The sequence below is a fragment of the Prionailurus bengalensis genome, chromosome D1, assembly GCF_016509475.1.
Source record: "Prionailurus bengalensis isolate Pbe53 chromosome D1, Fcat_Pben_1.1_paternal_pri, whole genome shotgun sequence".
Taxonomy (NCBI): Eukaryota; Metazoa; Chordata; class Mammalia; order Carnivora; family Felidae; genus Prionailurus; species Prionailurus bengalensis.
The window spans coordinates 44,835,615-44,848,550 of NC_057346.1; the positions used below are offsets into that span (position 1 = coordinate 44,835,615).

The 12,936-nt window shown below is 44.7% G+C and overlaps 1 protein-coding gene across 1 annotated transcript in view; it reads left to right on the top strand.

Annotated features, from left to right (window-relative positions):
- The first annotated feature begins 3,789 nt into the window (after nt 1-3,789).
- The window catches only part of RAB38 (RAB38, member RAS oncogene family), a 60,008-nt gene continuing 50,861 nt past the window's right edge, over nt 3,790-12,936 (top strand). Inside the window, exon 1 of the mRNA XM_043579979.1 lies at nt 3,790-4,763. Within this exon, the coding sequence (XP_043435914.1) occupies nt 4,562-4,763 (202 nt within the window). The 5' untranslated portion in view covers nt 3,790-4,561. The remainder of the gene's footprint in view (nt 4,764-12,936) is intronic.

Genomic DNA, 12,936 nt, shown 5'->3' on the forward strand with positions numbered 1-12,936 from the left:
TTCAACAAGAAATTAGCACAGCCTTCACTTGGCAGAACTATATATTAAAATGGTGATTTAGGAGAATTTTCAAATGTCCCTCTTTCTTGTGGATCTCATCCTCTGCTTCAGGAATAAACATTCTTTTGGACAACCCTGGCTTGTTCCTGGGGCTTGGTGTAATTATTTAATAGCCCCCCCCCCCTTTCACTCTCAAGGGTCCCTTTTTGGATGATAAATTCTATTGTTATCTGTTACAGGGCTTTTTCGAAGATATATTATTTGCATTGATCTAAGAAAAATTACCATACCTTTCCTCCAGCAGAGTCTTTGGTACCCTATCTTGAAGTCATTGAAGTATTTCTTCAGAGCAATAATTAAGAGCCATATAAACTAATGAATAACTCCTTACTGCTCTCTTATTGGTGAAAGCACATAAGGTAACTTTATAAGGACTCATCTAATAGAACAGCCCTAGGAGGGAAACATGTGGACTTCGTGTTTATGTTTGCAAAAGCAATTCCCAATTATTTTATTTACTTATTTTTTAAAGTTTATTGATTTAGTTTGAGAGAGAAAGCATGAGCAGGGGGAGGAGTAGAGAGAGAGGGAGAGAGAATCCCAAGCTGGCTCCAGGCTGTTAGCACAGAGCCCACTGCAGAGCTGGATCTCACAAATGGGAGATCATGACCTGAGCTGGAATCAAGAGTTGGACACTTAACCGACTGAGTCACCCAGGTGCCCCATTTCCCAATCAATTTAATTAGTTTTGCCACTTAATATGAGCAGAGTATGAACCTACATTGAATAGCAAGGGAATGGAGACCTAGAGAAATCTAACTCTGTGCTTTCTGGAATGCCATTCCGTGCCTGAATTCTGAGAACTGTGTGGTCACATACAGCTTTTACAGACTTGAGTAACCTCCCTTCCTGTTCTTCAGGATAAGGTGTTCTGTAGTGTAGCAACTTGAGGGCAGTAAGATTATCAAAGCATCACCAGAGATGCTTTGAGGGTTACTGCGGAAAACAGGTTTCCATGGCGCAGTGTGGCTGCTGGGAGGAGCCACATAGCATAACCCCAGCCATTCTCTCTGGAGGGAAGGAGAGCCAGCTTGTCAGGATAAAGCCAGGCATCCTTCTGGATAGACTCAAGGTATCTGAGACAGATGGATTATCAGGTTGGGCCAGATGGGTTCTTACGGAGTCTCATAATTTGGGGGGAGAGGAAGGACAGTAGGCAAGGATGATCTACCTATTTGCTAATATTCTTTTCATCTGAAGGTACTCTAGCCTGAATCTAGCTTATGGTCTTTCCTCAGCTACCTGGTTTGCTATTTGCAGCCTAGTTCTGAGGGAAGAAAAGTTCAAAGGAAAGCAAAGGAGCACAGGAATGGCTTGCCATCCAAAAAATGTGCTTGGAGAGCTCTTATCTTGGGGGCAAATGCACAGCAGCTAAGGAGAGAACAGAGCCATGAAACCGGAAGAGAACCATGTCATGATGCTTGTTTTGAAATGGCTTTTCCACAGTCTTTCACCCAAATGTCCTAATTGGGGGGTGGGAGGGGAGGGAGCAAATGGAGTACAGGATAGGAAATGCCACAGCCTTGGTAATGGTGCCATTGCAGGAGTGATTAGAATCAGCTGAGTGTCACTCCTGCCGGAAGGTGTGGCTAAAAGACCCAGAACTCTGACAGGTCAGTCACAAGTACACTCCACAGATCTTGTAACCCAACTCCCTCATTTTAGGTCGGATCTTTCAGGATGTCACTGAACTGCTAGCCTGGCAGGATCACCAAGCCGCTTTAGTCTAAAAGATTTAAAAAAACATAAACCAGGAGTTATTTCTCCCCACTGTGAAGAACTGTCATGAGACCTAAATGAATGACTCTGGAAACAAATTGCAGTACTTCCTGTCTGGCCAGGGAGCTTGCTCTCCACAGTTGCCCACTGCCCCTAACAGGGAGGCCCTGTTAGAGGCAGTGAGGCTGAAGCTTTAGGATCTGTTCCTTAATTTTGTATTCTTTTGCTTAAAGACTACTCCCCACCCAATTTTATAAGCTTTAGGTCTCAGAAAACCTGAATCTTGGTCTGCCTGTCCTACATGGTAAATCTAACTATCTGGTGCTCCAACATGCTCGCAATCAGAAGAGGAGACCAAGTAAGGCTGGGGATGGCTCAGCTTGGACTAGGCTGGGAAACAGGCTGGGGCCTGTAAAGCAGCTGGGGCAGGCATAACACTGAGGGCTGCTGGCTCATGTAATGTCTCAACCCTCTACCCACTCCTTGTTTCCACCCCCAGTTCCTTGCCCAGAACAAACTTGTCTTCAGGTCTACAGACCCAGGATTTTAGATCTAGGGAAGGCCTTTGTCATCATCCCTCATTCTGCAGGCTCTCAGAAGGGCCTGACCCCTTGAGGTTTGTGAACTCCCCTCCCTGCAAAGTGAAGCCACAGCGTTGGCCAATACTTTAAGCAGGAAGACTAGTTGGTTCACTTGTTAGATATAATCTGCCTGCTGTGTCCCTGCATCGGTGGAAACCAAAGAATGGTGTCCACCTGTCTAGGCAGTCAATAAAACACAAACCAGTGCAATTCTGCACACCTTCACTTAGTGCCCATTGTGAGCCAAGCTACTCCCTGAAGGGACAGAAAGCTGACAAGATATGATGCTGGTCCTCAGTATTTATATCAGAGAACAGGGTGTGAAAAGTTTGCCCCTCGTTTCCTATTTATAGCTGCCATTTAGTCAGCACCTGCTATTCAGCGGGACGTTTTATTATACATATTGTCTCTACTTTGACCGACAACTCTAGAAGGTAGATACCATTATTCTCACTTTGTGCATGTGGAAACTGAGGTGCAGAGAGGTTATGTGACTTCTCTAGGTTAGGCAGCTGGGGCATCGCTCTTCTTATTAGGGGCTCATGGAGGCTGAAGGAGAGCATGTGTAATGTCAGATGAAAGCAGAAAGATGATGGGCGTGCCTCACCTTCTATTCTCTGTTTCACACTAGCCTGTATTGAAGTCCCAGTTGTAACACTCTGCATGGGTTTGGGAGAACTGCTCTCTGTCTTGCTTTCCTCCTCGATAAACTGGACAAATTACTTCATAATATAGTTGGAAAGATGAAATGAGATAATGTGGACATGGCTCAGTTCCTGGCACTTTCAGGTACAAAATGATTCACTTTGGTACAAAATGCTCATCACATGGACCTGCATGCCACTTCCTCAGAAATTTATGTTTTTACTAAATTGTTGCCTTCTCAGGGAGGCCTTCCCTGGCCACCCTATCTAAAAGGCCAACCCCATTCCAACTCTTCATACCTGTAGCCCTACCTTATTTATCACCAACTAATATATTACAAATTGTACTTATTTATTTTTGTTTTTTTCATCTGCCTCCATCTACAAGAAGGTAAAGTTTTTGAGACCAGGAATCTTTGTGTTATTTCTGTATCATCCCAAGCACAAATATATATTGGTTAAAAGAATAAATTAAAAACCAAACAAAAACCCCCTCTTTGGCTTAGAAAATTGGCCTTTAATTTGACTTTTTCCTATTTGACCCTGGGTACATTACTTAAAATGTCTAGGCCTCAGTTTCCTCTTCTGTAAAGGGGGAAGAATGATGGTATCACTTTTAAGACTGCCAGGATAATTAAGCGACATGCATATAAAAACTGGCACATAGCAAGTGCTGGATAAATGCTTGCTATTATTATCACTTGAAGTATTCTGACCAGTTATTTAAATCGTCTTTCAATGTCGCCCTGAGGTTTTAGGATAGAAGAGGAGGCTAAAAGCCAAGGATACCCTCTGCGTTTTCAGCCCAGTGATCCCCGTTGGTAGACCACTGACAAATAGTCAAAATGCTCAGTGTTCTCACTGAAAGGCTGCTCACGTGTCTGGATTACCATTACCACGTCACTGAGGAAGACAGCAAACTGAGGCTTGCCCAAGATCAAAGGACTTGCCCAAGATCACTCACCTCTAAAACCAGGGCATGCTGAACCCAACCACGTTCAGGCCCATGTTGGGCCTCCTACAATTGTATTATCCGCTGCCTCTCTTCCAAGCTCTCTCTGCAGTGTGGGTTGGAGACGCGGCTGTGAGCTCAGGAGCCCTGTGTTCACCAGGCTTGTCACTTTCATCTCCCGCAATACACTGAACTTTTCTAACTCGGTTTTCCCGCACGCAGAACGTGGGAAATAAAGCCCACATCTCACAGCTTTGCGTTCAGGATCACAGGCGAGGAAAGCTCTTCGGAAACTGCAAAGCGCCCTACGAATAACCTCCGCAACAGGCATTCACACTCGAGCTCCCCCACTTCCCAGTCCCGGGAGACGCTCCCGTCTCCGCCCACCTCCTAGGCGGCGCGGCACCGGGTAGGAAGGAGGATTAACCCCTGGGCGCCTGTCTGGGCGTTTCTCCAGGCGGCCGGGGAGGAGTTCCGCCTCTCGCCCCCGCCCCACCGCTGGGCTCCCTGGCGCCCGCACTCGCGCTCTCGGAGTCCCTCTCCCGCCCAGGCCCCTGCTGGCTGCGCTCCCTCGGTCCGGCACTGCACGCGGGCGGCCCGCCAGGATGCAGGCCGCGCACAAGGAGCACCTGTACAAGCTGCTGGTGATCGGCGACCTGGGCGTGGGCAAGACCAGCATCATCAAGCGCTATGTGCACCAGAACTTCTCCTCGCATTACCGGGCCACCATCGGCGTGGACTTCGCGCTCAAGGTGCTCCACTGGGACCCTGAGACAGTAGTGCGCCTGCAGCTCTGGGACATCGCAGGTGAGCACCCGGGGAGGAGGCGAGGGCCGGAGGGCCTCGAAGCGGGTCTGCAGGCCCCGGGCAGCAGGTTGAGGTCTAGTGTAGTCCCGGGCGCTGAGCCGCAAGAGACTTTTTCTGGTGGGTTGAAAACTTGTTTCCAAAGAAAACAAAAAAGTTTTTTTTTTTTTTCTTTCTCTCTCTCTCTCTCTCTCTCTCTCTCTCTCTGGCTGAAACTTCAAGTGCATTCCCTGGAGCTTTGGGATTGTTGCTTGAACACCCTCTCACACCCTCCCCTGGGATCACTCGACCCAGCGCGGGCCCCCGAAGGGACCCAGAGAGAGACTATCTGGAGTTGCATTCAGTTCTCCCTCTCCAGCTCTTTTTCCGGGCGTGGGCAACGCTGCGGGTGACGAGGCCCTTAGTGTCATGCCAGCCACCAACGGGGGAGTCTTCAGACCTGTTAACAGCGGGAACTAGGAGAGTTCCAGGCTAGAGGGGTTTACTCACTGCTGTTTTTAATTGCTGCTTGCTCTTGCCTCCCTCTTTACCCTTCAGTCAAGAGAGTTTGAGGTTCTCTGCTTTGGTGAAGCCAAGGATCTTTGTGTGTATGTACTGGGGGCAAAGTATTATTTCTCTCTTTCTCTGACTCTCTGTGGTCTATGAAAAGGAGCCTGTGCACATACCTTAAGGTCACTTTTGTCAAAGAGTCTATGACATTAGTCATTTTTTTCTTTCATTTTTTAAGTTTATGTATTTTGAGAGAGAAAGTGCAAACAGGTGAGGAGCAGAGAGAGAGGGAGAGAGAAAATCCCAAGCAGGCTCCAGTCTGTCAGTACGGAGCCCACCCAGGAGCCACCCAGGGACACTGGCCGTACGATTTCTTGATTTGGCCTTAAAGTTTTCAGTGAGAAATCTGCAAACTGTGAAGCTTCATTACAATGTTTGAAACCGGAATTTGATTCTGAGGGTTTGTACCCAGAGCTGGGCAGGGCATTAGGCAAATGTATGTCTGCTCCAAGCGTGAGTTCTCGGACTGAAGCTGTTTGCAACCTGGGCATGTCCAACCCCTCATTATAGATCCTGGCTCTGCCACTCACTAACCTGCTCAGTGGCTTCAGACAAGTCCCTTCAGCTCGGTTGCATCCTTGTTAAGTGCAAAGGGGTTGGACATGGCAGCTCAGGAACTTTCCTGCTCAGTTTTAAGGTCCTCTGGGATTCGTTGTGAACAGTCCCACCTCACCTCTGACTGTTCCATGGTCTGTGGTACCAGGAGTCTTTGTAAGTGCTGGACCCAAACCCGGCACTTGTCCTTCAGAAAATAGCTTCATTTTTAGCTGGTGTATTTGACTGGAAACACTTTATCATGACTCGAAGCAAGAACAAATGTGGAAAATTTTTGAAAGGGCACTTCCAGTTCTGGGGACTGCGGTGCCTCTTTAATCAAGAGCTGCCAAGTCTTATGATAAACCTTTTGGCATGTGAACAGATTCATGCATTTGAAGTCATCTTCAGCAGCTCCAGTAGCATGGGGGTTATCAGAGACCGGAAGATGTTACCAGCCACTATCTGATTGGGTTTTTCATCTAGAAAAGCCACACTGTGTCTCTGCACTCAGTTGCTGCATTTTTTGGTGTCTGAAAACTCTTCTGGCTGTACTGGAGTATCCAGGACTCAAGTTTAGAATTAGCTTACTGTTTCAAAGGGGATATAGCTATAATTTAGACTTTTGTGTCAAATGCAAATAAGGATGTGACCTCAGGCGTGTTATATAATGTCCATGAATCTCAGTGTCCCCACCTAACAGAGAGAGAGAAAGGTATAGTGATTAAGAGACTAAATTCCAGAGTCGAACCGCTTTCGACTGAATCCGTTTTACCCCCCCATGTCCTGGGCGATTTTAGGTTAAGTTTCCTAACCTCCTGATTTCAGCCGACTCATCTGTGAATTAGGCAGAATGCTTTCTCCCAATAAATGGCAAATGAGCAAACAGATGCCACCTAAAGGTGACTAAAGTCTCCACTATCTAGGAGAGCTGCAAGGATTACTGTTATACTACCATTTTTTTTTTGACCATGTTTAAATGCTAGGAAGAAGGACATGATATAAATATGTGGACTAAATCTTAATAAATGAGGGAGCCCCCCAGATGCTCAGTTCGTTAAGCATTAGACTCTTGATTTTGGCTCAGGTCATGATCTCAGGGTTCATGGGTCTCAGCCCAGCGTCCAGCTCTGTGCTGACAGTCTGGAGCCTGCTTGAGATTTTTGTCTCTCTCCCTCTCTCTCTGCCCCTCCCTGACTCATGCTGTCTCTTTTTTCTCTCTCTCTCAAAAAAATAAATAAGTAAACTTTAAAAAATTATAAAAAAGTAAATCTTAATAAATTTGGAACATAGAATCTGTTCCAAAATGCCCAGCACCATCTTTTAGCTGAAATGAGCTGACATGAGCAGCTGAAATCCCAAGTTTAGAAATGCCCCCTGAGCCATGGTTCTGGACTAACATGGCTGTGGAGGCTCTAGTGACAGAGGTCTGTGTACATAAGAAACGTAAGAGGTCTGTGTACATATAGTGGTGTGTAGCAGGTCAGTAGGGGAACTTCTTCCCAGAGCTCTGACGTTCAGTGGGAACCTGTCTATGTCAGCCTCCAGCCCAGAGACCCTGTGAGCTGGGCATCAGGCACAGCTGGTTGTGGGGAACCTGTGCCCTGTGGGAAAGGATGATAGGAGCATCGTGGTGACATGTTTCGTGCTACATCAATAGCCCTGTGAGGAGTGAATTCATATGAAGTCCAGCCTCAGTTGCCCACCCAGATTCCAGTCAACTAACTGTACCTCATGGCACCTTCAGATCAGCCTGTCTGTCCAAACACAGGAATGATTCCCTTTCCTCTTTATTCTCAACTCTGCTATGTGTGTGGAAAGAAGAGTTGAGACTAAAAAGTGAACGGTGAGCCTCACTTTGAGCTAGTTAGGAGTGTGGATGAGATAGAGGGGATGGCCCTGTCTTGATAGAATATCAGATCCATCTGCTATAGAGGGGATCTTTGCTCATTAGACCTTTGATATTCATTTGATTCAATGCCAAGTTGGGCCCTATTTATTTGTCCTACTAATTTCCATCATATATCTCTTATAGCCACTTCAGCTGGCCAGTCTGTTCCTGAAAGACTCCAAAATACTTCTCAGGAGGCACCTGGCTGGCTCAGTTGGGAGAGCATGCCACTCTTGATCTCCGGGGCATGAGGTCATGAGTTGGAGCCCCATGTTGGGCCTAGAGATTACTTAATTAAAAAAAAAAATGCCTCTCAGGGCTTGTGAAGTAGGCTTTGACACCAACATGGTAAATTCCACAAACCTTGTAGGGAATAGCAATCACCCTGAATCCCAAAGATTCTACATAGAGGAGCAAGTGGGTCAACTCTGGGTTCCAAAGCTCTTGATAGCATCAGGAGAAATTAAGTCATTTTGCCCAAGGCCACCTGCCTAATAAGTGGGAGAGCTGGATTTGATACAGTTTTGTTTGACTTGGAATCAAGCCATGTTCTTCATGACTAAAGCCCATGAGTCCCTGGGACATTGCTGGCCCATTGGGGTTATACCTTCCTCTCCTTTACAGGTATTCCTTCCTTAGTAAATAGGTTATCCTTGCTTTCTCCTTCCTATTTCTTTTTCTTTTCTTTTCTTTTCTTTTCTTTTTATTAACGTTTTTATTCATTTTTGAGAGGTAGAGAGAGACAGGGTAGGAGTGAGGGAGGGGCAGAGAGAGAGGGAGACACAAAATCTGAAGCAGGTTCCAGGCTCTGAGCTGCCAGCACAGAGCCCGACGTGGGGCTTGAACCCATGAACCATGAGACCGTGACCTGAGCTGAAGTCAGACACTTAACTGACTGAGCCACCCAGATGCCCCTTCTACTTACTATTTCTAACATATTTTTGGATATTAATCAGAACCACTGTGCAGATAGAAAGAGGAAATGCAATGAAAATCTGTTTCCGAAAATTTAATTCTTGGTTGTAAGGTTTTAAAAATAGATATATCAAGAAAAAAGTAAATAAAAGGTTCACACTTGAGACTCTTCTATTTCTCTTCAAATCTGATACTATAATTACTCCTTTAGCATTTTCAAAGAGAACTGTACAATTTTTGTCTAGAACTCTTAATGTGCTTTGGGACCCAGCTGCAGGAATTGAGATAGCCATAGTAATAGTAGCTCACATTTTATACGCATTTATTCTTGCAGTTGTCCACACATTTTAATTTTTAATTCCCCAGTAAAATAGCTGATTAAGTGGAAGTGCTAGAATTTAAAATGCGGCCATGCTCAGTTCACCATCTAATGGTTCGTGGGATCGAACCTCACATTGAGCTCTGCACTGACAGCACAGAGCCTGCTTGGGATTCTCCCTCTCTCTCTATGCCCCTCCCCTGCTATGCACACACACACACACACACACACACACACACACACACACACACACATTCTCTCTCTCTCTCTCTCTCTCTCTCTCTCTCTCTCTCTCTCAAAATAAACAAATAAATTTAAAAAAAATATTAAAAAATATTTGGTCATGGAATCTAGTACCCAGTCTCCTAACAGTTTTGCTCAATTTCCCACAATTTAAAAATAAAACACTTTCAACATACTACAAATATATTTTAAAAATATACCTGACATTGAGTAAGCAATGAAACCTGGCTGGACCTCAGTTGCCGTGTCTGTAAATGGCCATTGTTCCATTTTCCTATGACATCACGTATTTGTATTATGTTATATCCTGCAGTTCCTGTCAGCTCTAGTAGGTTTTCACTCTTCCCAGGTTGTATGTGGCAGCATATTCCAGCTTCTTTCCTTGCTAGGTTTGTGACTTGGGCAGGTCACTTAGCTTCTGTGCCTCGGTTTCCTGTCTGTAACTGGGGACAATAGCAGAGCCTGTACCTTAGAGTTGGTAAAAGAATGACATGGGTTAATTTGTGTAAAGTTGTGCCTATCTGACACAAAATCAATGCTAAATAAATGTTAGCTATTGCTCTTGTTTTTTTCTATTTTTTTTTTCATTGTATTTATTTTAGAGAGAGAGAGAATCTTAAGCAGCTTTCACACTCAGTGAGGAGCTCAGCACGGGGCTCGATCCCACGACCCTGGGATCATGACCTGAGCTGAAATCCAGTCGGACACTCAACAGACAGAGCCACCCAAGGTGCCCCTACTCTTGCTTTTAATTGTTATTACAAAATACCTTCACAACATTTTCCTGCTTGATCTTCCCAGCATCGCTGAGGGTATAGACAGATCAGGTGGTACTAAACTAAATCTATTTTATATCAGACAAGATGAAGAAGCAGAGAGTTAAGGGACTGGTCCAGGGTCACAAGAGTTAGCAAGGGTCAGAGGAGGAAAAGTAGCTGAGGAAAAACATTTCCATCAGGGCACATCTCTGCTAACTTTCCGTGCCTATGCTGTGTGACAAGGAAGCACTGGAGGACATTAACTATCCAACAGGCAGAGCGATGGAAGGAGGCAGCATGGGCCTAGAATCAGGAGCCCCAGGACACTGAATCCCCACTCCAGTGGCCATGAGATTCATCTGGATTACAGTGCTGTGTTGTTTCAGAATTTATAAAATGCTTCCACATTGTGACAGTCAATTGGGGGAAGGTTTTGGACTTTACTATCTCTTCAGTGTCAATTTTCTAAAAAAAACTCTGTAATTATCCAAGGAAGTTTAGAAGAAAGGTCTTAAATATCAACATAATAGATCTAGAAATGTAGAAAGAGCTAAATTTGGCAACCATCATGTCAAGCAAAAAACAAAAAATAAAAATGCATGTCGAGTCTGGGCCACATTCTGCTGGGCAGTTTATTGCTTTGTTTCTAGCCTGGCTAATTATAAGTTTTCTAAATACCATGTGGACTAACATGGTGTGTGCTTACAGGTAAGCGGTATGTGCACTGAGCAAGATGGTGAACTTTCTAAGTAGGGTGAATGATGTGTGGGGAAAGCACCTCAGGGTTTTTTACAGGGCACTCACTAGAATCTCCATCTATCACAGACACATGAGCATTAGGCATGTGGGACATGTCCACTCATCTAGGTTTTAGAGGACTGGTTCTGACAGGAGAGCACATAGCAGTCTGACCAAGGAAAGCCAAGTCATCTGAAAGAAGGAAGGGATGGGGAGGAGCAGTTCTAATGTGTGTGGCTTCAGCACAAATGTTTATGAAATGCCTGGTATGTGTTAGGTACTGTTCTGGGTGAGGGGAAAACAAAGAGGGGTAAAGTATTGAACAAGACCCGATTCCTGACCTTAAGAAGTTCACAGTTCAGTGGGCATAATGGCACCAAAGCAAATCACAGTAACAGTGAGTGAACTGTACCAATATAGGCTACTCCAAAATATTCTGGCGGTGCAGATGGGGTCCTACCTGCACCACATCCATCCACTCTCTGAGCTTAAATTCAAGCAGGCTGGATAAAGCCTCTAACTAGTGGGATGTTTCCTGTACCCTTACCTACCACCAGCTACTCCTTGTGAGTGATTTCAGGGCTGTACAGCTTGAAGCAGAAGTTCATCTTCTGGCTCTCGTCAATTCCGTCTCCTTCTCTTGAGAATCTTAGGCATTCCCATGGCTTTAAACTCCATGCACATGACTCCAAAAATGTGCGTATAACCTTGACTTCTCATGACCTTCAGACGTACAGTTCTGTCTTCATGCCGGGCATCTCCTTTATGATATCTCACACATATTGCAAGATTAGTATGTCATAGCAAAGTGGCATAAAAAACAAAGATTGTTGTTTTTTCTCTTTTAATAAAGTAATGTATGCTCAGTGTAGCAAAAATTGGAAAGCCCAAAAGAAAACAACAATAGCAACAACAAAGGACCACAAAGAATACCCACAATCACCCCTTTTAATGATAAGTAGCATAGGGTGCTATTTGTCTGTCTATACTAGATATCTTTCACCACTCACTGGACTTGCTATACACCTTTCTGCCACTCACTTGGACTTGAAACTTGTGCCATCTTTTCTTCTTTGACCCTCCAAGTCAGATAGTGATTATGCTTCTCCTGTCACTGCTTTAGATCAAGGGCAGCACTATTATTACTTACCTATATAATAGCCACTTGTATAGCTCTAGTCTCTTCTTCCTGCAGTTGTTATGTGTACCAAGGTCAAGTTCATCTTCCCAGAACATCACCTTGGCGGCTCCACATTGTCTATAGATTGTGCATATCATGAAAAGAAGAATTAAAGCAGTAGGGATGAGGTGATGGAAGGTTGATGGCTAGAACGAGGTTGGATTTCAGGCCATAGAGCCATTGGGGGCAGAATTGGTGGGGTCCTAGCAAGTAAGAAGTGGCTGGAGTCCTTGAGGCCTGACCAGGTCTAAAGGAAACCCAGGATCCATTTCATGGTGGCTTCTTGTCATGAATATAGTTATTCTCATTGAGGGTTGAAATGGTACTTAAATTTTTTTTTTGTTTTATTTTACTGAATTTTATTTAAAAAGTCATTTTAAAATTTGAGGATTTGAGAGGTGTAAGATTTTTCCTGGGAGAATTTATTCATTCACTTGATAAGCAGAGGGATTTAGGGGTAAACAAAATGGATCAATTTTCACGCTTATGGAATCTGATAGTCTGGTGGGATAATTATTTAATCACTGTTCTGATAAGTGCTCTGAAGGGGTGCTAAAAGAAAGTCAAAACAGGCCACCTACCCTAGCTATAGTGTAGGAGTGAGGACACGGTGTGGACAGTGGTAACCTGGCATGGCTATAGGTTACAACATGTGGGCCCATGAAAGGATGCATATGCTAAGCTAAAGGTTAAGAGTGATGGTTCCTTATATTTATCAATTTGTCAAGTCAATCTTTGCAGTTTAAACACCACAGTGATTCTGTCAAATAGGTCTTATTATTTCCAATTTTGTAGGTGAGGAAACTGGGCCCAGCAAAAGTAGAACATGGTGTCCGGTATATAGTGGTTGTTCAGTGAAAGTGGTTTGGTGTTAAGCAGTCACTGGCATTAATACTGGAGCCCTCGCTCACCTGAAAAGTTTTTGAGAAGAGCTCCTTTGTAGTAAGGCTTAGAGCCCTTTCCTTCTTCTGATGATTCACCCTAGGGAATCCTGCAAAGCTTTCAAGTCGTTGAGAGCCCCCATGCCCTTTTTTTTTTTTTCTTTCACT